At 43.1% G+C, this 21,654-nt stretch overlaps 1 protein-coding gene across 1 annotated transcript in view; it reads right to left on the bottom strand.

Annotated features, from left to right (window-relative positions):
• The window catches only part of CUNH12orf75 (chromosome unknown C12orf75 homolog), a 37,491-nt gene extending 21,878 nt beyond the window's left edge, over nt 1–15,613 (bottom strand). The window contains exon 1 of the mRNA XM_070014478.1: nt 15,367–15,613. Within this exon, the coding sequence (XP_069870579.1) occupies nt 15,367–15,412 (46 nt within the window). The 5' untranslated portion in view covers nt 15,413–15,613. The remainder of the gene's footprint in view (nt 1–15,366) is intronic.
• Between the last annotated feature and the right edge of the window lie 6,041 nt (nt 15,614–21,654).

Below are 21,654 nucleotides of genomic sequence, written 5' to 3'. Positions count from 1 at the left end.
TCCTGAGTTAAATGAGGGAAGAAAGAGTACTTTGCTCAAAGACTGGAGGGAGATTAAAAAGACTTGTAAACTGCACACAGTGTGGATCACACACAAAACCAAAAAACAAAAACCAGCATACCAGGCTATCATCCAGAGTCACATTTAACTTTGTTATCTAATTTCCAAATCTATGAAATGAGATTCCAAATAATTTCTGCACAGAGCTGGGAAGGTGGCTGCTTGCCTTGTGGTGCTCAGAGCGCTTGCCTTGCATGTATGAGGCCCTGGGTCCGATTCCTTAGCACCACAATAAGCAGAAATAACAGAAGTGGTACTATGGCTCTAATGGTAGAGTGCTAGCCTTAAGCTAAAGAGCTGAGGGACAGCGCCCAGGCCCAGAGTTCAGGCCCTACAACCGACCAAAAAAAAAAAGAGAAAGTTCAAATAATTTCTGCACAAGCCATAGCAGACTGAAGACAGAGGCAGGAGTGCTTCAAAAGAAGTCAGAATGCATTGAAAGTACTTTCTAAAATTGTGCCAACCAGCCAGTACCTGTGGCCCACGTCTGTAATCCTAGCTACTCAGGAGGCTGAGATCTGAGTCGTATCTCCAATTAACAGCCAGAAAAACAAAACTGGCTCAAAGTGGTAGAGTGCTAGCCTTGAGCAAAAAAGCTCAGGGACAGTGCCCAGGTCCTGAGTTCAAGCCCCACAACAACAACAACAACAACAAAGAAAACAAAAAACAAAACTGTGACAACCATACTCTGAGGATACTCATTTACGATCAGTTATACTGCAAACTGATAGCTGACCATGAAGGTGAGCAATACTAAACTTAACTCCTTTATTGAGGAACAGTAACATTTCAACGAAAACTACACTAAAATTATGGCAGTGTGTTGAGCAATCAGAACTTGTTTTAATAGGCCGTGGGGAAGTCGTCATTGCTTCACCTTGGTTACACCTAGCAAAGGGCACCATCAAAGTCTCTCCCTGCTGGGCACCCCATTCACCAGCACAGCAGGCTCCACCTTCCAAATGGAAGTGGACAGATCCTCTTTCTGTTCTAAAACACCTTTCATTTGAAAGGGCAGAATTTATTGAATAGCTGCAATGGTGGAGGAGGGGGAGTCACAGACATCTCAGCAAGTATAGATAATCGGAGTGTAGAATGTACTTTATTTTTGGAGCAAAGCACTGGCGGCTCACCCCTGTAATCCTAGCTACTCAGGAGCCTGAGATCTGAAGGACCATAGTTCAAAGCCAGCCCAGGAAGAAAGTCCGAGAGACTATCTCCAAATAACCACCAAAAAAGCAGGGCTCAAGTGGAAGGAAGCAAACCTAGTAAGAGCCAAGCTCTGAGTTCAAACCCCCCCCCCCACACACACACACACAAAATCACTTCATTTTCAGAAAGGGAGGAAAATGTTTCATAGAAGACAGCATGATGGCTAATGAGAAGCTCATACCAGGGGAGGGAGACTGACTCACCAACATGTAATGTCTCATAGTAAAACTAATAATTTTTTAATGTTTAGAAACCCTAGGCCAAAGCGAAGGTTTGGCCAAATTACAATCTGAGAATCAAGGTTTAAAGTCAGCCTGGGCAGAAAAATCGGAGAGATTCTTATCTTCAATGAACCACGAAAAAGCTGGAACTGGAGGCATAAATAAAGCTTGGTAGAGCAGCAACTTTGTGGTAAAAAGCTAAAGAAGAACATGAATCCCTGAATTCAAGCCCCAGTACCAGTACAAAGAAAAGGAAGGAAGGAAGGAAGGAAGGAAGGAAGGAAGGAAGGAAGGAAGGAAGGAAGGAAGGAAGGAAGGAAGGAAGGAAGGAAGGAAGGAAGGAAGGAAGGAAGGAAGGAGGAAGGGAGGGAGAGAGGGAGGGAGGGAGGGAGGGAGGGAGGGAGGGAGGGAGGAAGGGAGGGAGAAATAAAGAGATAAAGAAAGAATGAATGAATCAAAGAGAAATGAATTCAAGAATGAAAAAGAAAGGAAAGAAAAGGAAAGGGAGAGACAGAGACAGAGACAGACTAGGCCAAACTATCAGAGTACATAAACATGTAATGTAGAAAAAATAAGTCTACTTGTCCTGCAAAAGTATAAAATTACAAAAAGATCAGTAACAGAAAAGTTATTATACTCACTATATTTTAATCATACTCCACTTAATTATAATTAATAAGATTGAGATGACTAATGACTAGATAATTCATGCAAAAAATATATTAGCCAAAACTATTCAGTGATAAAAATCTCATCTACTTGAAATTGCATTCATGAGTCATGTAATACCATTTATTACGCGAATATTTAGAGTGGTACATCTACTTCTTTGCAGGCCCCAGGGATGATGTTCCATCTCTGTTAATAGCACTTTATTTCCTGCCAACTGGCTCTTTACTGTTTAAGCACAGTCTCAGTACCTTCATAGAATAGGCCTTAGAACTAAAGGTGGAAAAAAGGAACCAAAGTTTCATACGACAAGCACTAAAAAATATAGAGAATGTTAGAAATTGCATGAGTAAAAAAATTTAGTAATTGGTTTGCAAAGCTAATGAATGATAAATATAATTTTAAGTTATCTTCCTAAAACAAAAAGAGAGGAGCAAGGTTTGCTATTAGAAGAAAAAATTATTCTATGTGGTTCTAGGTCCAAGAAAGAACATTTCCAGCAGGGTCCCCATGGTTCACAGCTATAGTCTTAGCTACTTAGGAGGCTGAGATCTGAGGATTGCAGTTCAAAGTCTTCATGAGACTCTTATCTCCAATTAGCCACCAGTAAACCACAAATAGCATGGTGGCTCAAAGTGGTAGAGCACTAACTAGCCTTGAGCAAAAAGAGCTCCAGGATAGCACCCAGGCCCTGAGTTCAAAGCCCATGACTGACCAAAAAAGGAAGGAAGGAAGGGAATAAATTTCCTTCTGCAAGTATCTGTTTAACACTTCAACACTGTGGCTGTTGCTGGTGTTATTTCATTTCATCCTAAGCATATTTAACTTTACAGTATACCCTTGAGATGATGTCTGATACATAAAATTGTATAGCAAGCCCAATTTATCCAAACATTCAGAAAATTTCATCAGATACTGAGCTGTCATAGAAAGAGATTTCATCTTTTCCCTTGGTTCTTGGCTCAGAGCTCCTTAAAACCCTTGGAATTCCCTGGGTGGCGAGGATGATGGGAGCCATCTGTTAATGAATGGGCTCTTGGCCAAGCCCCCAGTAGATGGGGTCTGGTGGACAGAAAACCTATACCTGAGTTAGAAGCTTGAAACATCAAGCCCACTCTTATTTCTAGGTAGGAAAGAGACACTGGGGAGTAGGTTAATGCCCAATGTCCTCATCAATCATGTCTATGTACTGAATCCCCACAGAAACCATCAGAGGACCCAGCTAGGCAAGCACATCCATGTGCTGGGATGGTGGTGTTCCTTCCCCCAGGTCCAGGGCACAAAGACTCTCATGCATGGGGTGTTTCCATCACCTTATATACAGCTCCTCCGGCTCCCAGGGGCAATGGGCATTCCCTAGCTGTGGCTGTGGCCACATCACTCACTGCTCCATGCATCTTTTCATCTTCTTTTCCTCTCTGTCTCTCAGAAGAACATTTATCACCCAATTAAGGGGCCAATCAGACCATCCAGTATAATTTCTTCATCTCAAAAGGCCCTGGACCCAAATAAGATTACATGTATACATTTCAAGGACAGTACAAGACCTGGCTTTTTAGGGACCACCATTCAAAAACCTACACTACTTTTTCCCTTCTTTCTTGTTTTGGTCTGCTTTGTGTTGCTGTGTTTTATCTGGCTTTGTTTGAGATAGGGTCTATGTCAGCTCAGCTTGGTCTAGAACTCATAATCTTCATATTTTTGGAGTCCTGGGATTACATGCCCATCTAACTACAATTGCTTGTCTTTCCCTTTCTCAAATATGTGGGTGTGTGTGTGTATAAAACTACCAAGCACCAGTGACTCAGGCCTATGATACATAGCTATTAAGAGAAATGAGATCTGAAGGACTGATGTTCAAAATGAACCCCAGAGAGAAATCAAGACTCAAATCTTAAAATAACCAGCAAAAAGCCAAGTTGGAGGCATATCTCAGGTGGTGGCATACCAGGCAAGTAAGCAAGCTGTACAAGCATAAGGACCTGAGTTCAAGCACTGATACTAGAAAAAAAAATTTCAAGTTGAGGTACAACTCAGCATACAAACTTGCAAAGCATGCTTTGACTCCTGATATAAATAAATTCCTTAAAAGAAATATATAGTAATAAGAAATTAATATTTTTAAGGGAGACTAATTTTAATGTAGCAAGTTTATTTCATAGACATCAATTTTTATTCCTAGTGAATTATCAGCCAAGCCAGCTACAAGATGTGATATGAATTCTGTATGTTTTTAAGCAGACAACACCTTTTCTTTCTTTTTTTTTTTTTTTTGTCAGTGGTGGGGCCTGAACTCTGGGCCTGGGCACTGTCCCTAGGCTCTTCAGGTCTAGGCTAGCACTCTACCATTTGAGCCACAGTGCCACTTCTGGCTTTTTCTGCATATGTGGTACTGAGGAATCAAACCCAGGGCCTCATGCATGCGAGGCAAGCACTCTATCACTAAGCTACCTTCCCAGCCTAACACATATTCTTGATTCCTATAGATATTCCTTTAAGATCTCATCAGTCTATGCTATATGTGAAGAGAACCAAGCCTGCGGTACCTCCAGTGCTGTTCACATGTGCCAAATTCTTATATGGAAAAAAAAATAGGCAACTATTTTTCATTCTTCTGTGGTACTAAGGATCCAACACAAGGCCAACTGCTAGCCAAGTACTCTACTCTAAGCTTGGAAGACATGATATACATGTTCATCTTTGAGCAAAAATCTCTTCATAGTTTATAAAATATACATACTGAAATACATTAAACAAATTCACTGGTAACTTGTTCATTTGTATATTGAATCATATTCCATTCCTCAAGCTAAGTGATGAAAATGCACATATATACATACATATACACATATATACTCCAAAATAAAGTGTGCATGAAAAATCTTTATATTAAAAAAAAAACCCAGCTGGGCGCTGGTGGCTCACATCTGTAATCATAGCTACTCCAGGAGACTGAGATCTGACTATGGCAGTTCAAAGCCAGCCCAGGCAGAAAAGTCCCTGTGAGACATTTATCTCCAATTAACCACTCAAAATGATGTTGTGGCTCAAAGTAGTAGAGTACTAGCCTTGAGCAAACAAGCTCAGGTACAGTGCCTAGGCCCTGAGTTAAAGCCCCACAACTGATGGGGAGGAGGAGGAACCAAAGAAGAAGAAAAGATTTACAAATCAATTGTAAGCAATCAGAAAACAAATGGCTATGACTCTTATGGGGAATAAAAAAAGTATGCAAGTGAAATAGAAACAGCAACAAGAGACCTACCACCCAAGAAAAGCTCAGGACCGGATGGATTTACAGCTGAAATCCACAAGGCCTTCAAAGCAGAACTCACACCAATACTCCTCCAACTCTTCAATGAAATTGAAAGAGAAAGTTCACTACTGAACGCTATGAAGCCATCATAACCCTCATCCCAAAACCAGGCAGGGACTCATCAAAGAAAGAGAACTGCAGACCCATTGAACATTGATGCAAAACTTCTCAACAAACTCTTGGCCAATCGACTTCAACAATTCATCCAAAAAAATCATATACCACGATCAAACAGGATTCATTTCAGGGATGCAAAGTTGGTTCAATATACACAAATCAATTAATATAATTCATCACATCAACAAGATCAAGGATAAGAACCACATGATTATCTCATCATCAGATACAGAAAAAGCATTTGACAAGATCCAACACCCCTTTATTATGAAGGCTCTGGAAAAAGTAGGAATCCATGAACATTCCTCAATATAATAAAGGCTATGTATGACAAACCCACAGCCAGCATTATACTTAATGGTAAAAAGTTAAAGCCATTTCCTCTAAATTCAGGAATGAGACAAGGATGTTTGCTCTCTCCACTTCTCTTCAACTTAGTATTAGAATGCCCAGCTAGAGCAATAAGACAAGATGCAAACATAAAGGGGATCCAAATAGGGATAGATGAAGTAAAACTCTCCCTCTTTGAAGATGACATGATCTTGTACTTAAAGAACCCCATGGACACCACTCCCAAGTTACTTGAGCTGATCCAAAACTTTGGCAAAGTAGCAGGACATAAAATTAACCCTCAGAAATCAATGGCTTTCTTGTATGCCAATAATGAGAAGAGCGCAGTTGAAATTAGGAAAGCAACCCCTCCACAAAAAATGAAATACCTAGGAATTGACTAAAGAGGTGAAGGACCTCTATGATGAAAACTTTAAAAACCTGAAAAAGGAAATTAAAGCAGAACTAAAGAAGTGGAAAAACTTCCCATGCTCCTGGATTGGGAGGATTAACATGGTGAAAATGGCAATACTTCCCAAGGCTATCTACAAATTCAATGTGATACCTATCAATATCCCACACTCATTCTTCAATGAAATAGAAGAAGCAATCCAAAAATTCATATGGAACAATAAAAGACTCCAAATAGCAAAAACAATCCATAGCAGAAAGAGCAGTGCTGGAGGAATATCAATACCAAATTTCAAACTCTACTAGAAAGCTATAGTAATCAAAACACTTGGTACTGGCACAAGAACAGACCTAAGAACCAATGGAATAGGACTGAAGACCCAGAAATGAACCCACAGACCTAAAGCCACCGAATCTTTGACAAGGGAGCTAAAAAAAAAAAAAAAAAGAATGGAAGAAAGACAGCCTTTTCAGTAAATGGCGCTGGCATAATTGGTTAAACACCTGTAGAAAACTAAAGCTAGATCCATATTTATTACCCTGCACCAGAATCAACTCCAAATGGATCAAAGACCTCGAAATAAAAGCAGACACTCTGAAAACATTACAGGAAGGAATAGGAGAAACCCTAGGTCTCCTTGGCATAGGCCAAAATTTTCTTACTAGAGACCCCAAAACACAACAACTCAAAGAAAGATTGGACAAATGGGACTGCATGAAACTGCAGAGCTGCAAGGCAAAGGACATAGCTAGCAAGATCAATAGAAAGCCCACGGAGTAGGAGAAGATCTGCATGAGCCATAAAATGGACAAGGGTCTCATATCTAAAATATACTTAGAACTCAAAAAATAAATCCCCCAACAACAAATCCTCAAAGAAACAACTGCCTCATAAATAAGTGGGCTAAAGACTTAAAGAAAAACTTCTCTGAAGAGGAAATAAGAATGGCCAATAGACACAACCTCTCTAGCTATAAAAGAAATGCAAATCAAGACAACATTGAGATTTTACCTCACTCCAGTTAGAATGGCTATAAACAAGAACTCTAATAACAACAGATGCTGGAGGGGATGTGGACAGAAGGGAACCCTACTGCATTGTTGGGAGTGTAAACTTGTTCAACCACTTTGGACAGTAGTATGGTGGTTCCTCAAAAGACTCCACATAGAGCTCCCCTATGACCCAGCAATCCCCCTTTTGGGCATTTACCCAAATGATCACAAACAAGACCATACTAAAGCTACCAGCACAACTATGTTTATCACAGCATTATTCACCATAGCTAAGATATGGAACCAATCCAGATGGCCCTCAGTAGATGAATGGATCAAGAAAATGTGATCAAGAAAATGTATATATATACATACATCATACATACACACACAATGGATTTCTATGCCTCCATCAGAAAGAACGACATCGCCCCAATTGTTAGGAAATGGAAAGACTTGGAAAAAATTACACTAAGTGAAGTAAGCCAGGCCCAAAGAAACATAGGTCCCATGGTTTCCCTTATTTGCGATAACTAGTACATGTCTAGGACAAGCAGAAAAGATCAAAAGCTACATACATATGACCATATGAGATAATGTTAAGTGAAATGAACCCTAAGACAGGGACACAAGTGGTATTTTTTTTCTTGCTTGCTATTGTTTTTAATGTACTTATAATGTTCTATGTGATTCTTTTCTTTCTTTTGTATGTTCTTCCCCCATGGTATAACTCCTGTTTTCACTATATCTGATTCTGGTGTCCTGCATCTTGTATATATTTTTATAATTTGGGGAGGGGAAGAGATATAACAAAATGCTTAAATAAGGATACAGGTGGGTAACAGTGAGATGCACAAGACACTATGTTGAAAACGAGCTTTACAATTTCGGGGGTGGGAGGGAAGGAGAGAGAGGAACTGGGGAGGTAGGGAGGGAAGGGATGGTAGGGGAAAAACAAAGGAGGAGGTAACAATGCTGGATAGGAAATGTACTCATTACCCTACTCGTGTAACTGTAACCCCTCGGTACAGTATTTTTACAATAAAAATATACATGAAAAAAGAAAACTATGCAGGAATGCTTTACTTTTTGTTTTACAAACAAGAAAGATCCCCTGAGAACTGTATAAACACAACTATAGGAAAATAAACAAAACTCTGCAATTCTGAGAATCTGCTATGGGCTCTGTGACCTGTAATAGCTCCAAAACTAGATCGACTTGCCCAAACGAAGCAGAACAAAAGCTCATTACTTCATTCAAAACAAATGTTTATTTTTATGAAGCCAGTCTTTTTTAAAAAATGAAGAACCATAAGTCATTACTTCAAATAACGGAAAAAATTCAGGTCACTCCATCCTAGAAATAGAAAATCATGTCAATGAATTGAACGTGGATGCTTTTTACAGAAGTCTCTGTATTTAAAGATGTCCTTGTTAAGTGGTCATACTTCAGGTTGGTAAAAAAATTAATAAAGGGTAAAAATCATATAGCAAAGAGACACATGGATACTTACCTGCTCTGGTATGATGTAAGCTATACAAATGGTTCATAGTGGAACTGAATAACTCACATAATTCACCTTCATGAGCCACTCACACGGATGACAGGTCAATTCTGGGGTGCTGAAGGAAGTAAATAACTGGAGAACCTCCTGATTCTGCCTCCCCCCCCATAACTGCCTCCACAAAGGCATTCATAGCTCCTCATCTGCTACACTTCTAAGGTAGTAAATCCGGAAGTATACAGATCAACTCCGTCCTTTCCTATGCTATCTTTACATCTTTATAGTGAGAAGCAACCCCCATTCCGTTCACCAGACTTTTAACAGGTTCGATCATTTTTCATATCGCCATTGCTGCCTCCATCCCACACGTGCAGTCCTTCCTGGGGGTGGGGCTGCCCCTGCTCCAGAGACTCAGTTCCACAACAGCCTTACATTGTGCCACCTGGGCTCACAGGCACCTTCCATGGCCCACTCTCCCTTGTGTACCGTTACAAATGTCTTTCCCTATTAGGTTACACTCTCCCTGTAGTAATAAATGCCACGCTGAGTTCTTACAATAGATGAGGCACTGTTCCAAGCAGTTTAGATACACTAACTCATTTAATCTTAAATAGTTTCTATTATTTCTCCCACATTTTATAGTAAACTAAGGTACAGACAGCTTAAACAAGTTGCCCCAGAACACACAGCAAATGAGTGGCAAAAGAAGGACTCCAACTTAAGCTTTGGCTCCACTCTCGGGTCTGAGCTCTAACTGCCTCTTTGTCTTCCTCCCTTCCTATCTGAACCATCCCTCCTTCCTATCACTGGCCACCAGGAAAAGTTCTAAAGCTAGCCTAGCCAGGCTTTGCACTGTCTGGAAATGTGCCACACCCATTTCTGTCTCTAGGACTTCACTCATCAGCACTAGAGATGTCTTCCAGCTGGCAATGTAAGTCAGTGGTAAAAGTACTTGCTGGCATGCAGAAAGCCCCGGGCTTAATCCCCATGCACCACATATGAACTGATGGATGGATGGGATAGGGATAATGATGGATAGATGGATGGATAGATGGATGGATGGATGGATGGATGGATGGATGGATGGATGGATGGAGATGGAGACCTCCCTTCCACAATTCTGCTTCTTCAGATCTTACTGATTCTTTGATGCTAAATCCAATCCCATTTCTCACAAGCAGGTTTCCCTTACAGCCAGAAATTTCAGTTCAATCTTTCAATTGCTCCATCAGTCACAGTGTGCCCACATGATTTAGGGCTTAATTTTCAATTTTACTTCTTTTCCAAATATATTCAATCACTCAACTAATTTTTTGAAAGCTCCTCCCAAAAAATCCAATCTGAGGATATAGTTGTGTGTGAATGAAATGGGGGGAGTCTCTTGGGAGTTTTATGGAGAAGGGGATAATAGATGAGACAGGATGTAAACAAAGTAGAGCAGCAGCTCTTCAGCAAAAGGTAACTCAGAGAGAAGCCAGTGTGCTTAAAGAACAGGACAGTGACCTCCTTTCTATTAGGTGAGGGGAGGAGGGAGTAATTTGATATATAAATGACTATTCTGATGATCTCAATAAAATTTTACATTATTTCCCCACAAGGCTAAGCATAATGGGATCATTTCAACACTATCAAAGCATCTACAGATGTCAATTAAGGCTGGGCCAGTGTAGCCACATCTAAAGAGAATGCAATTATCTAGCTAATTGAGGACAAGGAAATAACTAATCTAAATAATTGGACCCAAAAGGATGATATGAATTCTCTAGTTACATAGATAAAGGCCTCCAAATTGGGAGTAGGTTTTTGAAGCTAAGAAGGCCCATGTTAGAATTAATAATTATTAAGCTCCTCCTGCTCTGACTATTGGTATCTAAACAGAAGAGCCATTATAGAAACATTCATAAATTGCCCACAAAAATTATGGTCAGAAGGTTGTTTATTATATATCTCTGGGAAAAGCCACAACTAATCAGTTCAAGGAAATTATTATGAGCCAAACACTTCTAAAATTACTCTGCTGTAGGCAAAACATGAGTCTGCATTGAAATAGGCTATAGCAGGTATTTGAACCCATTGGACCTTTTAAGGGATTCTTTCTGATTTCCACTACAAAGACATATTGAATCCTCTCCCTGTGATTTGAACAAAGGGCCTGAGGACCTCTTGTACTACATTAGGTTGAAATGCAGAGTTGCTCATTTCTTTGCTTTGTTAGAGGAGAATTCAAGGAAAAACAAGGACATACAGCGCCTGACTGCAAAAGTTCCCTGCCTTAGAATAAATGTGCCACTTAAAAAACAAGACTACTGCCTGCTGAGTCCTGGTGGCTCACGCCTGTAATTCTAGTTGCTCAGAAGGATCAGATTTGAGGATGGTGATTCCAACTCAGCCGGGGCAGGAAAGGCCATGACACTCATCCCCAATTAACCACATAAAAACTGGCAGAAAGCTAGAGCAAAAATAAACCTCAAGGACAGTGCCCAGGCCCTGAGTTCAAGACCCACAACTGAACCCCCTACCCCCAAAAAAGACTGACTTCAGTGTTTCCCAGGAAAAATGTACTATTCCTTACAAAATGAAAAATACAAAAGGACCTCCTACTTTAGTTCTAGGTTAGGGGGGAAAAAGTCAAGTTCCTGTTATGAAAGAGTGATCATATCAAAGCTGGGAGTGTGGTTCAATGGCACAGAGCTTGCCTGGCATGCACAAGGTCTGGGGTTCGGTCCCCAGCACTGCAAAAACAGCAAAAATATCATAATGGGGAGTTCTCATGTAAAGTGTATCATTAAATATCTCCTGAGATCCATGGATGTTCAAGGTGGGTTCTTGTACACGTTGCTTTGCCATTATTCTCATCCACTTAACCCTCTCACCTAGACCACCTGCTTATCAACGAGAAGACAATTCTTGATGATTTCCACACAAGAGCAGACCATGTACAAGTTTATAGTTAGAAATCTCCCAGAAGTGAGCCGGGCACCAGTGGCTCACGCCTATAATCCTAGCTACTCAGGAGGCTGAGATCTGAGGATCACCTTTCAAAGCCAGCCAGGGCAAGAAACTCTGTGAGACTCTTATCTCTAATAAACCACTAGAAAACAGGAAGTGGTGCTGTGGCTCAAGCGGTAGAGCACTTGCCTTGAGCTGAAGAGTGTAGGGAAAGCACCTAGGCCCAGAGTTCAAGCCCCATGACAAACCAAAAAAAAAAAAAAAAAAAATCTCCCAGAAGTGTGAAGCTACATTGGATTATCAAGGAGCTGATCTGTCTCATTTTCCTCCTAACCTCTGGACTATTGATGCAAACGTGTGGAATCAAATTGACTCAAATACAGTAAAATGTATCAATCTGTGTCCTATTAACCAAGGTCACTAGGCAGAAGCCAAGAAAGGCAAGAGAAAAGGAAATAGCTCAGAGCAAAGGAAAACAATGATCTGGGGTTGCCTAGATTACTTAGGGAATAAACTGAGGCTTATTAAAAATGGTAATTTCAAGGTTGGAGACCTTAGAACACTGTTAGGGCATAGAAGTAGATTTGCCATATTTTTTTTTCCTCCATAGAAAACTATTTGAGAAAAGCCACTTGGTCTTCAACAGGGCCATAAATTTTTACAATACAGTAATTACAGTTTACAGAGCGTTTTTTCTGCTTTATCTAACTTTAAGGTCTTTCATGAGCCCTGGGGAACAGGATACATCTAGCTTTCTCCATGGTACAAAGGAACAAGTTCAGAAAAGCAATAAAAAAAAAAAAGCCTATAGAAACACAACTGGCATCATATAGAAGGGAAATGTAAGCTTACCTTGCAGGCTTCAAGTTCAGCCTCCTACCAACCAGCTCCCTAAACTTTTCTCGTTTTTCTTTTAAAGAAAAGTATGACTACTGAAAAGTATAAAGTATAAAAAGTGGGACTCCTGGGACAATGCAGAAGCTGTGCCCTGTACATAGCTAGTGGACAATGACATATATTTACTGCATTTCCTATTGCTTCAGTTCAGTACAAGTTTACAAGCTTGCTCAAGAGTTACTTGGTGCTGCTGTCAGAGCCGAGAGATTGAGTACTTTTGAATTTGTGTGGTGGTGTGTTTTTCTTACCCTTCTATCCATCATCCTGATATATTTCCTTTCTGAAACAAAATTCCTCCCATCAACAGAAAACAAGGATGACCAAATCTCAAAACCAGCCAGCTGGATACACAAGCAGGGAAATGTTTGAGAATGACTTTGTAAAGCCAAGGGCAGATCATCTCCAAAGAGATGAGGCAGTAACTCCCAGCACAAAATGATTTCCCTCCGTGTTTTACTGTGTGCACTCACTCACTGGCTCTTTTCTAAGCATAAAGTAATTTTAAGCTAGAGAACGCCATGCTCTCACATGGGCTGGCTTTCAGGAAAAAAAAAAAGTCATGGGTAAGGCTATGCACTTTCCTTTAGAAAAAAAATATAATTGTACTCCCTTTGCCTAATAAGAAATGTATTCAAACAACAAAACTCAAAGTCGGCATGGTGGTGCACGTGTGTAATCCCAGCACTAAGGAAACTAAGAGGAAGGTCAGATCTGAGGTCAGTCTAGACTATGCTGCAGGTTTTGAGCCAGCCTGGAGTACATAGTAAATGCAAAAAAAAAAAAAAAAAGCCAATCAAGTATATGTAAAGAAAATTGTGTTTTCTCCAGTTATATGGTTCTTAAATGACCATTTCAGAGTTACCCTATCATACCTGATCTTATTCTGATTTTCATTTAGTAATGGCACGACCACCCACCCAAATCTCAAATCTCATTAAGCAGTTCATTAACAAAATAAATAAATAAATACACTACACTCCCTACTTCAAAGGATATTTGTTACAAACCCTTCCTACTGTGTTTTTCTTTTGTTGTTGTTGTTTTTGTCTTGATTTGTTTGGATGACAGTACTGAGGTTTGAACTCAGGGTCTGAGAACCCTCCCTAAGCATTTCTGTTCAAGGTTAGCCCTCTACCACTTGACTCATAACTCGACTTTGGCTTTTTGCTGGCTAATTGGGGGTAAAAGTAGCAGGGATTTTCCTGCCCCATATGGAGAGGAACTGTGATCCTCAGATCTCAGCTTCCTGAGTAGCCAATATAACAGATGTGAGCCACGCTTACTACTTTTGTTTTTTAACTTTATGTGAGTAATTGCTCTTAACTTTTTTTTTTTTCTACTAGCAGAGTAGTAGAGCAGCAGGTTACCTGGAGCCACCATACCTGGTGGTGCAGGGTCACAGTCGAGTGTGGGTGTGGTCTTGACGCTGTTCCAGGTTTCCAAGTAGAGCTTTCTGGCTTCTCTTGGGCCTTTACCTTACCTCCTTTCCTTAACCTCGCACAAGGTAACTGATCTGCCTCTCTGACTGGGCACTACAAAATTCGCTCGTCAGATGTTTAATTCCACAGAGCCAAAGCAACCCATAACATAAACTTTTCCATGCATCACCTGAGTTAACTCCCCATCTTTCAATCCCTTCTCTTGAAATGGAATATCCCTCATGTGATCACAGACGACCCCCCCCCAAAAAAAAAGGTAATAAAGTTGACCAATTCACTGAGCAGCCTTCCGTACATGGCTCCCACTATTTCTTTTAACACAAATAAAACTTCAGGTCTGCGTTAAAGTAAATGAGTGGCAAGCTCAAGGTTACCAAGTGATTGACAGAGTTTCCACACCAGTCTGGAAAATACTGCAGCGCCTGCCAGCTACCTGCCTGTGCAAGGTGTGACATCTCACATCTCTAAGGATCTAGGAGCGCTTATCCAAAGGACATTACAATAAGGTCAGCCCATGACTGCCCAAAACAAAGCTCTAAGATCTCAGCCCGGGGAGGGGATGGAAGGGCCGGAAAGGGGAACGGGGGATGGGGGGTAGGCAGTGGAGTGGGGGTAGGGGGGACACCGGCTGGGTTCGGTAGAAAAGTCGCGGTTTTAGAACAAGTCACTTAACACCCAAACCCGGGCCGGCCCAGGGCCGCCCGGAACTAGACGAAGTGGTTGTAAAGCGAAGTTTCAGGGTGCGTTAGGATGGAAGGGGTACCCACAGAATTGCCAGAGTGAAGCTCGGTCACCCCGGAAGGGCTGCCGGCGGGCGGGGTGTCCCGCGGGGGGACCCCAGGCGGATGCACTCGGGATCGGGCGTGCGCGCTCCCCGCCTCCGCCCCGCGCCTGCCCGCACGCGGCCCCAGCCCGGCCCGGCTCAGTCCTGACTCGCCCCGCCGCACTTTTCCAGGTGCGGAGTCCCGGCTCCCGGAGGCGGGGCGGGGGACCGGGGGGCGCCTGGGACCCCGGACCTCGCAAGGGTGCTGAGCCCAGCCGGCGGCGGGGGGCCCGGGGCCAAGCGCAGCCCGCGCTCCCCCCGCAGGCTCGCCGGGGGCCGGGCGTCTTCGCCCCCGCGCCGGGCACCGGCGAGGCTTTGCCCGGCTCTCGGGACACCAGCGGTCGGCTCCCGTCCGGGAATGGGGCTGGGGAGCGGGGGCCGCGCGCCCTCCCGCCTCCCTCCCCGCACCGCAGTCCCGCTGGCTCACCTCGGCCTGCGCCCGCGTTGGTGGCGGTGGAGTTCCCGCAGCCCATCGCGCCGCCGGCCCGGGAAGCCGCGCTCCCGAGCTCGCGGCCGCAAGTCCCGGGGGCGGAGATCCAAGTGAAGTCGCCGCGCCCCGGGCTGGAGTCCGGCGGTGGGGGGGGGGGGCGCGGGAGCGGGGGGATGCGCGGGGGCCGTCCCCGCTACCTCCCGAGATGGGGCGCGAGCCGCGACACGAGGGCCCAGGAGGAAACCACCGGGATTCCCCCCACCCCAGTCCCCCGCCCCACTCGAAGACCCCGCGGGACCCACCCGTTGCCTCGGCAACCGCGGCGCTAGCCAATCCGCAGCGTTCTCCGAGCTTCTCGGTGGGACATTGGTGGTTGGAAAGAGGGGGCGGGAGTTTGAAGTGGGTTTGGGGGCCGGGGCCGGGCTGAGGGGCGTGGCGGGGTGGGATGGAGGATGCCCGCCGGCCCGCTTCCTCTTCGCTGTGTTTGGGCCCATGGATGCCCAGTAAAGGGGAATGTCTCCAATCCTCTCCTGCGTTCACCGGAAGCACGTGCATCTCGGTTCCCCCACCGTCCTTAAATCGTGCCCAGGTTCATCGTGTTAGCCCACTCAGCTTTCAAATAAATGTCTGCTGCGAGGTCTAGCGCCTGAATGGACCCAGCTGGGCAAGTGTCGGGTCAGATTGGATCATGGTCCCCAGCCTGACCCTTGATAGCTGTGTGACTTCACGAAAGGTATTCACCTGTGAAGTGGCCATAACTTGAGTGCCTATAACACACTTAGCACGGCCCTCGTCAGCTAGTGTCGCTATGTTTCTTAATTCTGTTAGAAGGTCCAACTTCCTTGGAGATGAAGACTCTGGTGGTTCATAATGTTGCCCTGGCTCATAATACAGGCTCAATAAATGTGCTGGGATTCAAATTCAAGGCAGAAATTAAAGCTTCATTTACAACTCACAGTATTTATAGAGAGCCTCGCCTGGGCCAAGTTCTTTGTTAAGTTCCAGGGATATAAATATGTGAGAGATAGTCTCATCAGACAGACAAATTATAAACAAATCAGCTACAGCAGGGATGTCGACAGGGTCCAAGGAGACACCGGTTAAAAGAATTCTTCATAAGCCATACAAGCTGAGTGGAGAGAAAAACTTGATCGAGAATCAAAGTCCTAAAAGATTTTTGTACCTGATTTCACGAGATTGTGGTGAGAACTTGGCAGTCCTGTCATTCAGCATCCTTTATGTGCTGAGATGTATCAATTCATGTACAAATAACAATACTTTTCAATGGACTTTCTAGCAGCATTATGTCTCTGCATTGGTCTCCGTTGTCTTGGCTCGGTGCACACCCCAATAGAAATCCAGAATCGGAGTGGAGGGAAGACTACAAAACAATCACAAGAAATAACTTTGGCTTGTTTCTGTACTGTCCCATACTGATGGGACATGTGCAAGAAGGAGAGCAGGGCCACCCAGACCTCGCATTCTCCTGTTGAACGAGGTTGTGTCGGGATAGGGCATAGAATACATACCCAAGGCCTTGGGTTCAAGTCCCAGTACCTCCATAACAATAAGAAAAAATAGTTGCACAGAACACCAATATCACAGCAGGCCACTCTGAATAATGAAATGATGCCAAAAATCACCTTCCAGGGCCTAAGTTCTGCTAGTTCCTTCATGACATCCTGTTACTGAGATAATGCATAACTCCTCATGATGTGAACTCTTTTTTTCTGAAATAAGAAACAATAAATCCAACCTACTCCACTGTGGTCTTTGTCTGGAGGGTATTAACGCTTGTGAATATCATGTAATCTACTTGATATATGCTGTAGCCATTCTTTCAGCACTCTAATTACCATCCTCTTGGTGCAAGCTATTTCTCTCCAAGCTTGACAGATGGCCAGGAACAAGGCGAGAAGAAACATCCAGTGGAAGGAGATATATCAAAGTCAGGTGCCAATAGCTCATGCCTGTAATCAGGAAGTTGAGATCTAAGGATCCAGTTTCAAAGCCAGCCCAGTCAGGAAAACCTGTGAGACTTCAATTAACCACTAAAAAGTGAGAAGTGGAACTGTGGCTCGAGTGGTAGAGCACCAGCCTTGAGCAAAAAGCTAAGTGACAGTGCCCAAGCCTGAGTTCAAGCCTCAGTACTAGTACACACACACACACACACACACACACACACACACACACACACACACACACACACACACACACAGTGGGCACAATTCCAGCCACTGTACATGCAATGTAAAGTAAATAAATCACTGGAATAAGAGACTATAGATAGAAAGAGAAGAAGTATGATACTATTTTAGGTACTATGGCTAAGGAAGGGTTTATAGCTGAGGTCTGGTGGACAAGAAAAACACCAAATATGTGAAGAAGATCCAAAGACAGATCACCTACACCAAGAGAATGGCAAATGCAAGAGCCCTGGATTAAGAACATTCCAGGTATGCTTCATAAGCAGAAAAAAGTCCATGAAACTGGGCTAGAGTGGAGATGGTTGGTGGACTCAGAGAGCAACAGCTCAATTTGCTATGGATATGACCAGCCATGTAAGTAATTTTAAAAACCATTCAAAGGACAGCCCAAGTTCATTTGACTTGACAGCATATGTAGAGGTCCTAGAAAAATGGAAGCTTAATAAGAAATGCTGCTCCCTCCCTCTAATATGGAATGAAGAGTAAAGCTATTGTCTTCCTTTTCCTGTTTAAGGTTTTATTTTATAGGTTAAGTTTCATTTTGATGCTTCTTAGAAAAAAAAACTAGTGAGTCAAAAAAAGTCGTTAATACCTGCCCCATTTCCTGACTGCTAGTCAAAGTCAGTTTCTTGCTCTGTGGCAGTGAAACTGCAGCGCTTGGCCACTGTTTGCATTCTTTAAACAATAACTGCTTTGTGATCAGGGGAATTAAGAGTGTGAGCACAGAGGTTCTGAAGAGGAAAAGAAAGCAAAGAAGCTGAGCACTGGTGACTCACACTTGTAGTCCTAGCTACTTGGGATCACAGTTCAAAGCCAGCCCAGGCAGAAAAGTGTGAGACTTTTATCTCGCATTAGTCAGAGAAAAAAAAAGCTAGAAATGGAGCCACATGTGGCTCAAGTCAAGTGATAGAGAGCCAGCCTTGAGCAAAAAAGCTCAGGGACAGCTCTTAGGATCTAAGTCCAAACCTCAGGATCGGTAGCAAAAGGGAAAAAAGCAGAGGCAGTAGAAGGTAAAGCTGAGCATCTAAGCTTTCTTGATTTTTCTTCTTATAGATGGCTCCCTGCAGAATGTCTAGCAGCCTGGGTTTTATTTGTTTTTGTATTTCCGTAGGATGGTGGTGACCTCTGTTCTCAGCACATCCATGCAGCACAATGCTCTGCAACCAAAAGAGGGCATCTCCCAGGCTTGGTGTCTTCTAAGGCCAGCACCCAACACACACTTCTTCCATTCCTTCATCAGGATGGTTCTTTTTTAGAATTACCTTCAGAAAGGTCAGTAGTAGTCAGACACTAGGTAACAACCTCTCTGTCATTGACCTTACATTATCTGGTTACATGAGCATTCTATCATCTCATATCATCATTAGGAAAAGGAAGACTACAATAACATAAGGTATTTACAGAAAGCTTAACAATAACTAATAATAAAATTATTAGTATTATCTTCCGTCCACTGGGCCTTTGCACAAGCTGTTCTTCCCACCTGGAATGCTATCTCCTCAATTCCTGGCTGAATTAATACTGCTCAGCCTTCATCCTTTACTAAAGTGCTAACAGAGAAGCCCTATGTCCCCTCTCTGAGCCTCCTACTACACAGGTCCAGGGTCTTCAAGGCCATCATCCCAATGCATGTCATAACAAGCATTACTCTCCTTCTCAAGTGGACGCAGCTCAGGCTTGGTTTTATTCCGTGTTGCTTCTCTAGCACCCTGGTCAGTGTTTGTAGCACAGCAGGGGTTCAGAAGTATTTGGGAGTTTCTATTCTTGTCACCCTGGAGCTCACCTTCTAACAAGGGAGACACATTAAAAGAAACTAATGCAAAAGCTCGCCAACCAGGGTATATGCGCAGTCAAAGACACTCAGTCCCAAATCAGGCGCTGAGGTTAAAAACACCAGTGGGGAAGCTGTTTAGAGACCAGTGAGTACACTTAAGACCTGTGGCTAGGAAGGAACTAAAGCAATGGTTCTAATCAGATATGCTTGCCCCCAGGTACTAGGAACCCAGGCACAGGTAGAGCCCTGAAAGCTGAGAGGAGCCTGCCCAGCAAATGGCTTGGGGTTTCAGAGCAAGAAGGATTTCAGGAGTCCAGTCATCAGCCATCCAGCAGGATCCCATTTTTTTCCCCCATACACTGATCTACTGTGATCCACTATGTTTTCATGAGACTACTTCCCCAACCCCTGTGCTAGGGATCTAACTCAATGCCTCAAGCTTACAAGACAGGTGCTCTACTATTTAAAAAGCATACCTCCTAGTCTGGCACTAATGGCTCACACCTGTAATCCTAGCTATTCAGGAGGCTGAAATCTAAGGATGGGGGTTCAAGGCCAGTCTGGACAAGAAAGTCTGTGAGACTTTTTGTCAGTAGTGGGGCCTGAAGTCTGGGCCTCAGTGCTGTCCCTCAGCACTTTAGCTCAAGGCTACCTCTTGAACCACAGTGCCACTTCCGGCTTTTTCTGCTTATGTGGTGCTAAAGAATCGAACCCAGGGCCTCATGCATGCAAGGCAAGCACTCTACCACTGAGCCACCTTGCCATCAGTATGAGACTCTTATCTCCAGTTAAGCACTAGAAAAAACGTAAGTGGAACTGTGGCTTAAAGTGGTGGAGCACTAGTCTTAAGCAGAGTAGAAAAGCTCGGTGACAGTGTCAAAGCCTTGAGTTTAATTCCCATCAACCCCTCCCCCCCAAATCCACACCTGCAGCCTTTTGCTTTTAGTTTACTTTTCAAATCTCTTCTCTCCACCTCCCAAGTCACTAGGAATACAAATATACCTGATGCCTACTTTTTTTTTTTCATGCAGTTGGCCATTTGGGAATAGATTCCAAAAATAGTCAATGGATACTTTATAAAGTATCCTTTTCTCTCCATGATCAATATTAAGCTTTCACCATCTGATGTCATGACTTATTTTTAGTTGAAATAATATTCACATAACCCAACTATCCATAGTTACAACTCAGTAGCATCAAGTACATTCCTTTTTTTTTTTTTCAAGTACATTCTTAATGTTGTGCTGGGGAATTGATCCTGGGACTTACGGCATGCTAGGCCAGTGATCTAACTGAGCCCTACCCTCAGTTCTTTTATTTGCTTTTTTTTTCTGGTGTTGGTCCTGGGGCTTGAACTCAGGGCCTGGGAACAGTCCTTGAGCTTTTGGGCTCAAAGCTAGTGCTCTATCACTTGAATCACAGCTTTACTTCCCTCTTTTTGGTGGTTAATTAGAGATAAGTGTCTCACAGACCTTCCTGCCCAGGCTGGCTTTGAACCATGATCCTCAGATCTCTGCCTCCTGAATAGCTAGGATTACAAGCGTGAGCCACCAGCACCTAGCTGCAGTTTTTTGTTGGTTTTTTTTTAATACAGAGTCTTATCTTGGCTGGCCTCAAATTTTAAGATCTCCTGCCTCTGCTTTCTGAGTACCTGAGATTATAGTTGTTCACCTAGGATGACCTACTAGTTCCAAAACACTTCTATCATCCCACCAGGCAACATTGAACTTTTAAAGCAGCTATGTCCCATTTTTCACCCAGAAATCTGTACTATGTGGTTCTGTCTTGATGAATTTTATCTCTTCTGGGTATTTCATGAAAAGAGATATTGCTGATTTTAAATTTGGAGTTCTTTGGTAGAACGTATACAGGATCAAAACTTGTATGTTGTTTTGCTTTCTGGCAGATTTCTCAGCTACCAGGGCTGTCTGGAATAAAGGATTTGTTTTGCGACACTGGTTGTTTATCATAGGAAGGTAGGAGGAGGAAGCAGAGAAAGATTTACAGCAGGCAAGTTGACAAGCCTGTTGCCTGGCACCTAGTGAAGCACTAGGATGAGTGTTTAGTTTACTTGTGAAACAAATAACATCATGTCCTTTTCTCAGAAACAAACTACTTAGAAAATATCCCCACTCCCTTCAGGGCACTGAGAACATATTCTTTCTCTAGTCATCTGATACTGAAGACTCCACAGACATGGACTAGCGTCGGTAGAGTGGATAAGCTTGCCTCCGTGCTTTCTATCATGGAGATCAAACTCGAATTCAAACCATGAGCAGGAAGTAATTAATGGGCTTGATTTTT

Source organism: Dipodomys merriami, unplaced genomic scaffold (genome assembly GCF_024711535.1).
Source record: "Dipodomys merriami isolate MVZ:Mamm:240054 unplaced genomic scaffold, mDipMer1.0.p SCAF_97, whole genome shotgun sequence".
In the NCBI taxonomy this organism is placed as follows: domain Eukaryota; kingdom Metazoa; phylum Chordata; class Mammalia; order Rodentia; family Heteromyidae; genus Dipodomys; species Dipodomys merriami.
Note: the sequence above shows the minus strand (reverse complement) of the source record. Positions and strands in the feature narration are given on the sequence as shown.